At 49.9% G+C, this 12,693-nt stretch overlaps 4 protein-coding genes across 4 annotated transcripts; 2 read left to right on the top strand and 2 right to left on the bottom strand.

Annotated features, from left to right (window-relative positions):
- Nucleotides 1-1,233: 1,233 nt before the first annotated feature.
- Nucleotides 1,234-1,878, top strand: CTAM01_11698 (uncharacterized protein; the record flags this gene model as incomplete). Its single annotated transcript, XM_060527708.1, has 1 exon — nucleotides 1,234-1,878. One exon carries the CDS (start codon nucleotides 1,234-1,236, stop codon nucleotides 1,876-1,878), a length of 645 nt encoding a protein of 214 aa, XP_060377612.1.
- A 3,359-nt stretch (nucleotides 1,879-5,237) lies between these two features.
- Nucleotides 5,238-7,398, top strand: CTAM01_11697 (sulfate permease; the record flags this gene model as incomplete). The annotated part of the gene is made up of 2 exons (XM_060527707.1): nucleotides 5,238-6,503; nucleotides 6,562-7,398. 2 exons carry the CDS (start codon nucleotides 5,238-5,240, stop codon nucleotides 7,396-7,398), a joined length of 2,103 nt encoding a protein of 700 aa, XP_060377611.1.
- Nucleotides 7,399-7,800: 402 nt separating this feature from the next.
- On the bottom strand, nucleotides 7,801-9,234 carry CTAM01_11696 (uncharacterized protein; the record flags this gene model as incomplete). The annotated part of the gene is made up of 4 exons (XM_060527706.1): nucleotides 7,801-8,228; nucleotides 8,729-8,755; nucleotides 8,859-9,052; nucleotides 9,107-9,234. The coding sequence occupies 4 exons, from the start codon at nucleotides 9,232-9,234 to the stop codon at nucleotides 7,801-7,803; spliced, it is 777 nt and encodes a 258-aa protein (XP_060377610.1).
- Nucleotides 9,235-11,377: 2,143 nt separating this feature from the next.
- CTAM01_11695 (metallo-beta-lactamase superfamily protein) lies at nucleotides 11,378-12,430 on the bottom strand (the record flags this gene model as incomplete). The annotated part of the gene is made up of 2 exons (XM_060527705.1): nucleotides 11,378-11,787; nucleotides 11,845-12,430. 2 exons carry the CDS (start codon nucleotides 12,428-12,430, stop codon nucleotides 11,378-11,380), a joined length of 996 nt encoding a protein of 331 aa, XP_060377609.1.
- Between the last annotated feature and the right edge of the window lie 263 nt (nucleotides 12,431-12,693).

The following is a 12,693-nucleotide window of genomic DNA, read 5'->3' as shown; positions in this document are numbered from 1 at the left end:
AGCGGCTTCTTGTGCAGAGTCCCCCTCCTAGAGTGCCTGATGCCTAGCAAAGTTAATCCAAGAGATTAACATTTCGCTACTGGATGAATGATAAAAGCCGCTTTCTGCAAGTTAGTGCATCCTGGCCAATTACATTAGATAACGATGAGCACACAATGAGGCAAAACTTGGATGACTCTAGGCTAAATTCGCCTTCAACGAGTAGAGACCTTTTTGTCGCCAAAACATAGTGCAGTGACACTGAGACTTATATGCTCGCCACATTGAGCGATGTCACCTCGGTTGGCCAAAGCAATATGTAGGTCTAACAATGCGTAGCACTGGCGCCTCCGCTACTGTTCTCAGAACATGGTATGGCTTTGCGCGTAGCAAAGCAACTTCCCCTTTTGAAGAAGGCTCGCATTAGACTCAGCTCAGCTTTTCAAGGCCAAGAACTCGGGCATCAGCTGGAATCATTAATGCGTAAGCGTGGTCAGCTAAGAGGTTTCTTCGCTCCCAAGTTCTGACAGCTGGCCATCGTTGCGCCGAGACATCAAGAGAAGCCTTTGTAACATTGTTGGAAGCGGCTGGTATCGTCTGTAGTTTCTCATGTGGTAAAAAGTCTTTCTCGAAGTGGTGGATATTGCATTCATCAAGTTTACTTCTCAAAAGAACTCTGGCTGCATCCCTAGCCGTATCTTACCTTAGTTTGTCTAGACCGAATATGACCTGCTCCGATATCATTGGTACGACTGGTCCAGAGAATCAAATCCCAATTTGTGGCGTTCTAGTATAGCTGTCAGCTGATGAATCATTCTGTGAGCAATTTAATTCAATTTGGTCTTCGCTTAAGGCTCGCCCGCCCGATGTGATTGCGGTTTGAACCAAATCTCTTTGATGTATCGTGTAGTCAACTTCTGGTATTTGAGTAACTTCAGGAACAGCTCTACTACTAAGCGAACTTGGCACTGTGAGAAGGTCACTTGTGAGGTTTTGTCTCGTATTCGGCAGGCTCAGTTGACCTCGGGCTCGAGGAGGACCAACTGAAGAGGGTCAACACCATTTGATAACTCTAGCCCACAAGCTATCATGTGTGCCTCGTCGATATGGGTATAAATACACCAGATCAACACCAACCTGAGAGCTGTGTTTTTCATCACTGCTCTATCGAAACTACTTAGACACAGGTGTTGATATCACCAGAGACACTGCATCGTTCATTCATACCCTTCACAACCTTACACAGACTTCAGCATGAAGGGCCTTTTTGCTTTCTTCCTGGCGGTGCAGGCGGTAGCCAACCCCCTGGCGCCGACTGGAGCCTCTGATACACCTGATCCCAAGGAGATCCAGATCGTCAGCGCAAGCTTCTCGGGAAGTGGTTGCCCCCAAGGCTCCGTCTCAACCACGATCTCTCCAGACCGTACGGTCATCACCTTTGGCTTCGACAAGTTTCAAACCTACATTGGGCCGGGACTCTCGGTAGCCGAGCGCTCCAAGAACTGTGCTCTTCACCTTAGCCTCAAGTATCCGGGTGGTTTTCAGTTCGCTCTTGTGGACAGCACATACCATGGATATGCTCAGCTTGAAGAAGGGGTCACTGGAACATTCTACTCGACGTACTTCTTCTCTCAAGACGCTGCAGCCACTACTACAACGCAGACTTCCATCACCGGAGGTGGCATTTGGCTTAATGGTCAGGTCTACACCAAACAGGACACCATCCCTACTGCGGCTCTCATTTATTCGCCTTGCGGCGCGACAGGCATTCTTAACGTCAACAACCGTATTGCTCTTACGTCCAAGAACTCCCAGGCTTACGGTTCTATCACCGACGATGATGCCACGGTAGCGTTTACTCAACAGATCAATATCAAGTGGCTACCTTGCAAGAAGTAGATTGAGCCGTGGTCTCCCAAAGTCACTGTTCAGGAGCGCTACGAGTTTGTTTCACCTCCCAGGAGGCTTCAGGAATAATACCGGTGTTAGTTTCTATATGGAGCTCTACAATGGTAGGAGAAGTTTGAGAGCGCAGTCGTCCAGTACATGAGGTTACGGCATCAACGAGGGAGGGGAATTGTGTATTGGCTCAGCACAGAAACAGACATTGATAATTCATTTTCAACCAATATCCATCAATCCGGTTTTATCCACGTTTTCTTTCGATCTTCCTCTACTTTCTGCAATTATAGATCAAACAACAACTATGAGCTAGCCCCTTACCAAGCCTCATTATCTTAGACACACAGCCCATATCTATGACATCAAATCGTTCGATTAGAAGATGGGAGTATCCCGGGTTAAACTGTGAGTAGAAGCTATTGATTGTGACTTCTATATACGTAGTTACAGCTCATGTACCATGGTCTCTAAGGCCCAGGAGCTGGTCAAACATCAAGAGGTTTCAAAGGCACGAGAAGAACTCAAGGGGGTATCCACCAGACGGATAGTACAGAGAAGCTCAGATCAGTAAAACAAAGCCAGCGTAAGCCTTTCAATGAACTGCATGTTGTCACCGTTTATGATAAATACATAGCTGGAGAAGTGAGAGTCGACGCGAAGCACCGCCTCACATCCGGCCAGACTATACTCCGTACGGGCGTACCAAATCATTGAAATGACAAAACAACATGTACCGTCAGCTGGTTCTATGTCTACGTTGACTCCAAAATAAATCCACGTCTGTACGCAATCGAAGATCTCCAAGAGAGCTGCTTTTCGATGTCCAGAGATCTCCCCGACTTCCTCCACTCACCTCAGTGTGAATAGTCACTGGCCGGGTCTGTTACAGGAACCCCCGCAGAAGCTAAGCTTTTGTCCCGCTGCTCCGCACTCCATGATTTGCGCCGCTAAGTACCTAAGCCCACCGGTTAGTGGAGTAATAAAAGCCCATCATATCAGCTGAAGCCCCTGAGGCGCATCAATGCAGCCTTCTGTCGGTGCCACCCTTCCATCCTGGCCGGATCCGACCCCCCACACGGAGAAGCAACCTATTCTGTGATTCAAGGATAATCTCGGTTCTACCAACCACGGGGCCGCCAGGTTAACCGCGCTCCAACCTATCATTGACGTAGCAAGTGCACTAGCGGCTTCAAGAACGTGTGCATGTTTCAAGGAAAGCACCATAACAGCCACTGATCTTGACAAAGTAGAAGGATTGCCATGTGCCTTATAGGCAAAGACAACGATTCGTTGAAGGCGAATACCATATCAATCAAACGATGGCTGAAGATCCACCCCCGCAGCCGAGTAGGACTGCCCGGTCAAAACTGTATAGACACGAAAATAACCTTGATTATGCCATCTTAATGTTCAACTTGCCTTGGAGGGCCTTGCATCGTGCCGGAGGAAAGAGACTGCCGGCGCGCCCACCGCTGCGCTCGGATCCCGAGCTGCTGTACCCCCCTTTTTGTCGCAACAGGCGGTGCTGTCTGTCTCCTGTCTACCTTCAATGTGACCTACCTGGAACTTCTCCTTGAGTAGTTGGCTGCAAGACGCAAAAGCATACGACTCTAACCCTGGCGCAATATAACATGCTATGCTCGCTTTTCGAAAGATATAATACCACTTGGTGCTGTAACTGCTAAATACCTGTAATCGGCATCAGGGTTTTGGAACCATCTGTTGAGATCCCGGCGACTTATCCTCATTCGCTCATCTAATCATATCTCTGGAACGATAAACTCAGCCAACCGGCCGTTCTCGGCATCCTTGGAATTGACTCGGGGTCTGTTCCTGGCTCATGTCAGCCAACCGTAAGGTTATACGTACTCACGTCAGTTCAATTATCCGCCAGACCTTCTTCCTTCAGCAGAGTTCAGGATGTTTGGACGTATGAAGTGACTAAGTAGTCAAAAAGTGTGATCAAAATTCGTAGTCTGCATATGTTTGGTATCATTAGCTTCAACGAGACCCAAGTTTGAGGTAGCTAGGCGCAGACAGCGGGTTCTATCTGCGCCAACTTGGCGATGGGAAAGATACACGTAATTACAACGAAGGAGACCTCTCCAAGCGAAGAGTACCAGCTGAGGCTAGATGAGCAATACTGCTATCCCCTATTCACCACCAATCCAACCGATTTCTAGCTCAAATGCCAATCAGACACAGAGCATACCCCTACTACCAGACTGGCTGGATCGGTTGATTAGATTCAGGCTTGAGCATGGGAGTTCGGCCCTATTCAAAGGAACCCTGAAAAGCGTTCTTCTAAAATAAATTGCAGATCATGATCTGTCTCAAGTTGTGAAGCAACCTGGCGTCGGGTGTTGGAATGTCCATTCCCAGTGCGCCCTGGAGAGGCGGCAAGTGATCACGACTGACATCATCAGACGGCGAACCAGTAAGAAAGTGACCCAGTCCAGTCATTCACAAAGATCTCGAATACTGGGAACCGCCAAACACGTCCATGTTTCCTCAGCGGGGCTCATAGCCATATAACTGACTTGCGTTTGTACCGCATCGAGGCGGGGACTCCCTGTTTCATCTGAAGCTTGAACCAGTCAAGCTCTTTGATCCAAGTCCAAGCCACCTCTGATAGCACCGCTGCATATACCCGTCGGCTACCCCCGTCCCGGGGTACCCAAACCCACTCTGCGTTTTATCCTTGGCGCATATGATGGAGATCTCAAGTGCCGATGTGGAGCAGTTATCTTTGCGTGAACAATATTCAAATCGCAAGAGCCATCTCAAGCATATTATCCAGCACCACACTAAATGCCGAACGACATGTTACTTGACAGGGAGACTACTGAACACTCAAATGGTTCAGGATCATATCTGCTATCCGCTGACTGTCAAGCTTTCGCCGTGGCTAAATAAAGAGACAAACAGGCCAAGGCCAATCATCGAATGGGAGCACACACCAGAAAGACGCACAGTTCTTAATTTGGCATCGGAATACTTTGGAACATCAATACGAGAAAGGGTTGTCCCGGCAGCTCGCTCGCCGCAGCTGGCATCGGAATGCCACTCAAAGTTTAATGCATGAAATCAGTCATCCCAATACTTCGCCCCTTCTAGGTAGTAGATTGCCGCAGTCTACCATTAGAAAGTATGAAGTCTGACCGCACGGCAAGAAAGCCGTTCACGCAGACACATCCGATAAAAGGTATAGCTCTTACCGTCGAAGATCATGGTTCGTTTGATGAGGTGTGCTGTCTCGACCTTGACGATTACAAAACAGACACATTCTCTCTCTTTGCTTTGATCACTTGCCAGAATTCGTTTTTGTAGGGGGACACCCTTTGACGGCAATAATCATGAAGTTCTTCGAGGAAGCCAAGTCTGATTTCCAGACAGACAGCACTATCAATACAGTTCGGAGAAAGGTGGCCTCAGGACTCCCAAGATTGCCCCAAGCAACCGGACAGTATCTCATCGAGAAAGTTCCGATTGTTCAGTGGCTTCCGCAGTATCACCCGAAATGGCTCCTATCCGACTTTATTGCAGGAATGACGATTGGTGTCATGATGATTCCCCAAGCATTGGCTTATGCGAAGATAGCAACAATCCCCGGGGAGTTTGGTCTCTATTCTAGCTGGCTACCAGCTGCTATTTACGTCTTCATGGGAACTTCGAAAGGTGCGTACGGCCAATATGCTCAGGTGTACTCATTTTCTAACATTGACTCAGACCTCTCCACCGGGCCAACTTCCATCATGGGCCTCCTTACCGCCGAGATTATAACGGATCTCAAGACGGAAGGGTTTGCTGCTCAGGACATCTCATCAGCCGTCGCGTTGATGGTCGGCATATACTCGCTCATTGTTGGACTGCTCAAACTCGGCTTTATCTTGGAATACATTTCAGTCCCTGTTCTTTCTGGATTTCTGTCTGCAGCTGCTATTACGATTCTTTTGGGCCAGGTTGGCTCGCTTGTTGGCCTTAGCGATGTTCCCTCCGGCACCTCGGCTATCATCAGTAACGTTCTGTCACGTATCCCGGAGATGGAGCCTCTTACTATCGCTATTGGATTCAGTGGCATTTTAATGCTGTACATTCTCGAATTCATTGGAAAGAAGTGGGGAAAGAAGAGCGCAATAATCAAATTCGCCTGCAGTAGCCGAGCGGTCATCCTATTGCTCATCCACACGACAATCAGTTTCCTAGTCAACAAAGATAGAGCAGACCCCTTGTGGGCTATCAGCAAGGTTAAGGCCAACGGTCTTCAAGCGCCAAAGATTCCTGCCGGAGACCTTGTGTCCAAGGTTACCACCAGAGCAATCGCCCCTCTCGTAGCTTCAGCCCTCGAGCATCTGGCCATCGGAAAGGCTTTTGGCCGAAAGAACAGCTACGCAATCGACGAAAGCCAAGAGCTCTGTTATCTCGGTATCACAAACACAATCAACAGCCTTTTTGGAGCAATGAGCGTGGGCGGTGCCATGTCAAGAACAGCTGTGAACTCAGAGTGCGGTGTCAAGAGTCCGCTCAGCGGCGCCTTTACCGCTGGGTTTATTCTGCTTACCTTGTACAAGCTTTCAGGAGCTCTGTTTTGGATCCCCAAAGCTACTCTTTCCGCAATTATCGTACGTTCGAAATGCCCCTCCTTTCTTATATCGGCGCAAGCTAACAGAATTTCACCAGATCATGGCCGTTATACACATCATTGGCCCTGTTTCCGTGTTTTACCGTTACTGGCGAATTTCGTTCATGGACTTTGTAGCTTCGATGCTCTCTTTCTGGGTCACACTTTTTGTGTCTACAGAGATGGGCATTGCTTTTGCGGTGTTGTTCAGCATAGGATACACCTTGGTTCGATCCGCATTCCCGAAGGTCAAGACGTTCTCAGCTACAAGTGGCCAGAATCGCACGATTCAGCGAGAGCAGGCGGCTGTGTCTTCTGCTGCAGAAGATACATTCGTTCCCGAAGACGCCATGCTGGTCAGTTTCACCGACTCGATCTTCTTCCCAAACGCCGGCCGCATCAAGAAGTCAGTGCTTGAGTCCGTTAAAGTACAGTTTGAACGACAAGAGGTTGGGGATCAGTCACAGAGCAAATCAGTCGATAGGTCTTGGAGTGTGGCATCGTCTAAACGCATCGAAATGTTGCGGAAGCGAGACAACGTGATGCCCTCGAGCAAGCAGATGGCTGTCATGGTCTGGGACCTGACACATGTCCCCTTTATCGACGTAACCGGTGTACAGACACTTTCTGAGTTGAAGGAGGGAGCGAAACAGCATGTAGGAAAACAGATGTCACTTAGGCTGGTAGGCATGAACAACAAAACCCGCCGCAGATTCTCTCGCGCAGGCTGGAAGATTGTTCAAGACCGCGAGGTTGACGACTCAACTCCAGAGCACGTCGATGTTGCGTATGAGACCATAGAGGCGGCTTTATGGGATAGAGACTTTGCAGTTAGGGACGAAAAGTCAGGACTCCAGGGAAGAGCATACTACAGCCCCCGAGAAGGGTCTCCATAGCGATGAGCTGGGTGCGTAGTCAGGTGTGCAGGTTGATGCTGGGGCTCTAGAGGAGAGGCGAGCATTGTAAAAGTGCTCCTCTTTAGTGGCTGTGTCTTATCGTTCTGATTATTTCATTCTCGTTGACGAGACTTTGGGTTGCTTGCTTGGGAACTTTGGCCTTGGAAGAAACAACAAGGAGCCCTGGTGGCCCCTTGAATGAGTACAACAGAAAGCATAGCAAAAACATGATTATTGGATTCCTTCTAATTTTGTTCAATACAATCTCAAGAGATTCTAAGTCTCCAAGAAGTAATTGATCTAGTTACTAATTACTTTGCGCCCACTCATATACTTCTAACGTCACCTTGCATTACGTTTATTTCGACAAAACCCAGGTGCTTGCCGAGAACGACTAAACTACTATACTGCTTGGGCAAGTTCTTCTCCATTTCGCCGCATCATTCGCTTTCCCAGCCGCTCTTGTAGATTTTTGACCGCCGTGGCTCTGGCTGTTCGTGGTGTCTCCGGAGTTGCGGGGCGGGGGCTTTCCTCCGCTTGCTTCTTGAGATTCCTCTTACCGAGCCTGTCTTGAAGAGTTCTCACCGCTGCGGCTCGGACTGTTCTTGGTGTGGCAGGAGAAATCGGAGAGCTGGGAGACGCCGGGAGAGGTCCCTCCACCTGGGACCGCCTGGCATTTTCGGTCTCCTGCTGCTTGAGTGCACGGAGACGCCTAGCAACTTTTGACTGCATTCTAGCAGCTGCCGAGGTTCGAGGCCTGGAAAAGTTGTGCACATCGGATCTCATGGACCGGACCGTCGATGTCGGGCTCGCAGGTCGTGTAGCTAGTGCTGCTATAGACGGATGTTGGCTCGGCGGACGTGTGCTTGGCCGTGAGCTTTGCTCAGATATGACTCGACTCTCTGTCCTGTACGTAAGACGTCGCCCCTCAAGAGAACTGACACTTGATATCCTACGCCTCCGTCGTCCCTCGTTTGGCAATACATTGCTGTCAGGTCGAATGCTATTGGTAATGCCATCCGCTCTGGTTACGAGGGTTGCAATGTGTGGGAGTGAAGGAGGATGGTCTGGAGTAGCCTCAAGACCATAACGAGACGATCTAAATGTCGTCGTGGTGCGTGAACTTGCTGGCTGGCTAGCTTGCCTCATCTGTAAATGATAGTTTGCCTCCCAATCCCCATCCCGGGTCGAAGGTCTGCGCCCTACGAGTCTGTTTTCTTCTTCCATGGTCATCAATGGAGTCAGCGGCCTTCTGAATGGAATATCCAGAAATCGACCGTTGATGGGAGGTGATTGCATGCCGATAGCAGTCCATCTTCTTGAATCATACCTCCCCTGTTCTTCAAGTAGAGCCTGACTACGCGGAGAGTACTCAGCTTGCCGAGGCATGGATGGCAAAATCACTTCGCCAGGCCGTGCCGAGGCATTGGTGGATATGTCGGAATCCCCTTGTCGCATACTGGCATGTTCACGCCACGTAACCCAATCATCGAGTGCCACTCTCCCGGCTGCTTTTGGTGTCGCGCCATCCCTCGTCGGTGGCTTCCATGCAAATGCACTGGAGGACACCGGAGAGTCGGGCATCACGGCACCAGGGCGGTCCCCGAAGACAGCATTCAAGGGAGTTGGCATGGATATGCTTCTGGCATGGCGTCTAGCAATTTCGTTAGTCTTCAGTCATATTATGAACAGAAGTAAAGTTACTTACAAAGCTCTTCGCTGAGGCTCTTGAGGATTCCTTTTCGTCAGAGTCTTGCGCTTTCGCTTCTGGGGTTTGCTTGGCACACGGGGCTTTTCGGCGTGCTTCTCGATATTCTCCTGGAGGCTCGGCGTCATATAGACGACTCCCGGCTCAAGGTCGTCGTCATCATCAGGACATGCTAGTGGATCCTCGCCTCGAATGAACCAAGCTTGAGAAATGCCTAGAGTCGCGAATGGACGATCTGCCATCTCAATAACTGCAAGTACTGCTGCGAGAGAAAACCTTGTGAAGGTATTAGCTCTGACCATCCAGTCCCTTTGGATTCAATCACTCACAAGGAAGATATGCTGATTATGACATTTAGCCATGGGAGATTTTCTTGAACCCCCTTGGAAAGATCCAGTCCAATGTTCACAGCCACAAATATCGACAAAGTGATGGCTGCCACCCAAACGGGAAGACCTAGCCTAGCCAGCAAAAAGGCAAAGCCGGCAACATATTTGCCGTATTTAGTTGGAGATCCATAGTTCTTGATGTACGCTGTTCGTCCAGCGACTAAATGCGTGAAGACGTAGACGAGACTCATGCAGGAAGCAACGAAGAAAACAGCTCGGCTAAGAGGATCGAGGACCTCTGTTGACTCGAGATCCTGGAACAAGACCACAGCTGATAAAGCTATACCAGCCCCGGCCGAAATGAATAATAGTATTACCGAGAGAAGAGACAGTACGGGATACAATCGATTGGCTTTCTGAGGGGCTGTTTTTGGTGGCAATGCGAGCGGCGGCACTGAAGTCGTCGCGTCCTCATAGTGCTGACTCATTAGTACTCGATTCCATCCACACGACGCAATAGTGTTATCCGGTGTCGCCCCGTGTTTGTAGTGAGAAGACTCGGATTGATCGGGTGCCACTGACGATCGACTTTGACTCAGCAGCGTCGGAGAGCGCGATCACACAAGGCAGTGTTGCCTGAACCCCAACGGTGACATTGAAACCTTGTAAAAACGTGATAATTCTCCGTGAGTGTGGCTTGATTTGCAGCTGGACAGCGGACGAGAGGGGTTTTGTTTGCACATGCCACATAAATTAGCTATGATTCATCTGAGTTTCTGGAGTGAGCATGACGTGTCGCCTCGTTCAGACTCGAGATCAATAGCACAATCCGAAGTTGCTGAGGTTCCATCCCCCGGCAATCTAGCCGACGCATGGATGCCGACTGAGTCTCTTTGTGTGTGATCGGTTCTCATCTGATGTTCGCACCGGCATGTGAAACAATGCGATGGCCGAAATGGCCCAAACTCACGTACAGCAAATGGGCTGCGCATAGACTTCAGAACGTTTCGGGTAGCCGGATCGAACGCTGCAACGAATGATTTCATTGATTCTTTTCGTCTCCTCCCATTTTTTCATTCAAGTCGGTCGCCTCGGTAGGGCCGTTGGTGAGACGAACCTGAAGTACCCAACACTGGGCGTCTTTTGCCCTTACTCAATTTCAATGGTTTCGAGGTTGTCTTTGATTCTGTTGACAGGGGTCACCTCGACGGGGTTCAAAACACTGCTAGACATGATTTTCCTTGCGCTAGGCTTCCTTGTAGTATAGCCCAGAGCGTCTGTTTGCCCATGGAAAAAGGCTACTCCCCCACAAGGGCATTTAATTGCAAAGGCCAAGCGTGAACCGGCTCGGCCAAGAATTGCTTCCACCGGAATGGTCTCATCACTTTTAAGCTCAGTGAGTTTAGCTACTGTGCCTCCCCGCTTGTAGGCCTGTGTTGTGTTGTTACATTGACAGTGGCCCACGTGCCTTATACAATAGGTGTATCAAGCGCGTGTCAAACCTTACCCCTAAGCTTCGACCATTGTTGTGGCATTTGGCCTTACTCTCTGCGTTGCCTTTGTGAGAACAACACAAATACCAAAAGAATTGAATTTATCTGCTTGTATTACATTGACGACGGAATAAGAAGTTGGGCCAGTGCGATCAAAGAACCACTCCCCTCCCTTGCCAATCGGGTTTCCTTACAAGCCCACTCATTACGTTCTCAGCGCCCCGGGCGCGTCCTTCCCCTCTAGGTACAATAGTTTTCAAGGCAATGCCACAATGGTACATCAACAACCCAATCACCATTACATGTAGCCGGGAATGAGGCTCTCGATGATCGCCACCAACTTTCGTATCCCCATCACACTCAAAACCGCCCATTCTGGCGGCGCTAGCCTCCGTAGATAACTGACACAGTGTTCACGCTCCCGACCGCGGCCAGCGGTATCTTGTTGGTCACCATTGCAGGTCTCCAAGTTTCATAGGTACACGAAGCATACGGTGCCCAGAAGCCGTTGGTTGTGGCAGCTTGCCAGCTCGGATGTTTGTCTGCAGAGACTGGTGAAGTAGCTTTGGCTCACCGAGCTTAGCATCGCGCTCTTTGCGTTGCGCAACGAATTCCTCCTCGGTGATACCGTCCCGTAAGTGTTTGTTTAGCTTTCTGTGATCGCTGACTGTCATCCATGGCACTGGGCCTTCTCGATCGTCCGGGGGATAGTCATGGCCTGTCCAAACTTTGACGTGGTCTGGAAGACTAAGAAGCCTGCGGCCCGAGTGATAAAGGTTGTTGGCACTTCCCCCAGGAAAGTCACATCGAGCAGTCCCAATGTCCACGTGGAAAAGGGAGTCACCGCAGAACACATTGTCTTGTCAAGAACATCAGCAAAAGTAAATATGATAACGTGGCGTCCCAGGGGCCCTACCTCCGATCTTATAGCCCAGATGGTCAGGCGTGTGCCCGGGGAGATGAATGGCAGTCGCGCTCAGGTTACCGATGCTAAAACTCTCATCGTCTTCAAAGAGTTTGTCAAAAGCACCATGACGCTCTTGGCTAGGCACGTCATATCGTTGGCCGAATAAGTCCTGTACCTGTCCGATGCGCCGTCCGATGCCAATCTGTGGCCTGTTACCATGCTCCTCTGCGATGCGCTTCTGTAGGTACGAAGCTGCAGTGAGGTGATCTGCATGTGCATGAGTTTCTAGGATCCGCAAGACTCGGTAGCCCTTTTCTTCGACCAATCGAAGCAACTCGTCAGCTGAAGAAGTGGTGATAATTTGAGTTGTGCGGTCATAATCCAGGACTGGGTCAATGATGACCGCAGCTTTCGTCGCTGGGTCTGCAACGACGTATTGCCAGGTTCCTGTCCTTGACTCAAAGACATCGTGAATGACAGGCTGTGTGGTATCGACAGGGGCTGTGCTGTATGAGTATCTTCCGGACTGACTTATCGCATTTGAGATATTCCGCCGTTTAGAGAGGGGGGTTGCAAAGCCGCCACTTGGTAACATGGCAGGCCGACGCGCAGGGAAGGCATCTGGATGGACGGCCCTGGTTGCCCTGGTGTCATGCACAGCACGCACCTGAGTGCTGCAAGTTATTCGGATGAGTGGTGATTTTGCAATCCCTGGTGACGATAGACAGCACGACTGGACTTGTTTATTCACACACGCGCGCATGGGTGTCATTTCGAAGGTGAGTCGCGACAGTGAATATAGGAGAGAGCGAGTGGGGTTTGGCGATGCAAGCTGCTGGAGGCAATGATGCAACTAAA

This window comes from Colletotrichum tamarilloi (genome assembly GCF_030869305.1).
Source record: "Colletotrichum tamarilloi strain Tom-12 chromosome Unknown Scaffold_66.1, whole genome shotgun sequence".
NCBI lineage: Eukaryota > Fungi > Ascomycota > Sordariomycetes > Glomerellales > Glomerellaceae > Colletotrichum > Colletotrichum tamarilloi.
Note: the sequence above shows the minus strand (reverse complement) of the source record. Positions and strands in the feature narration are given on the sequence as shown.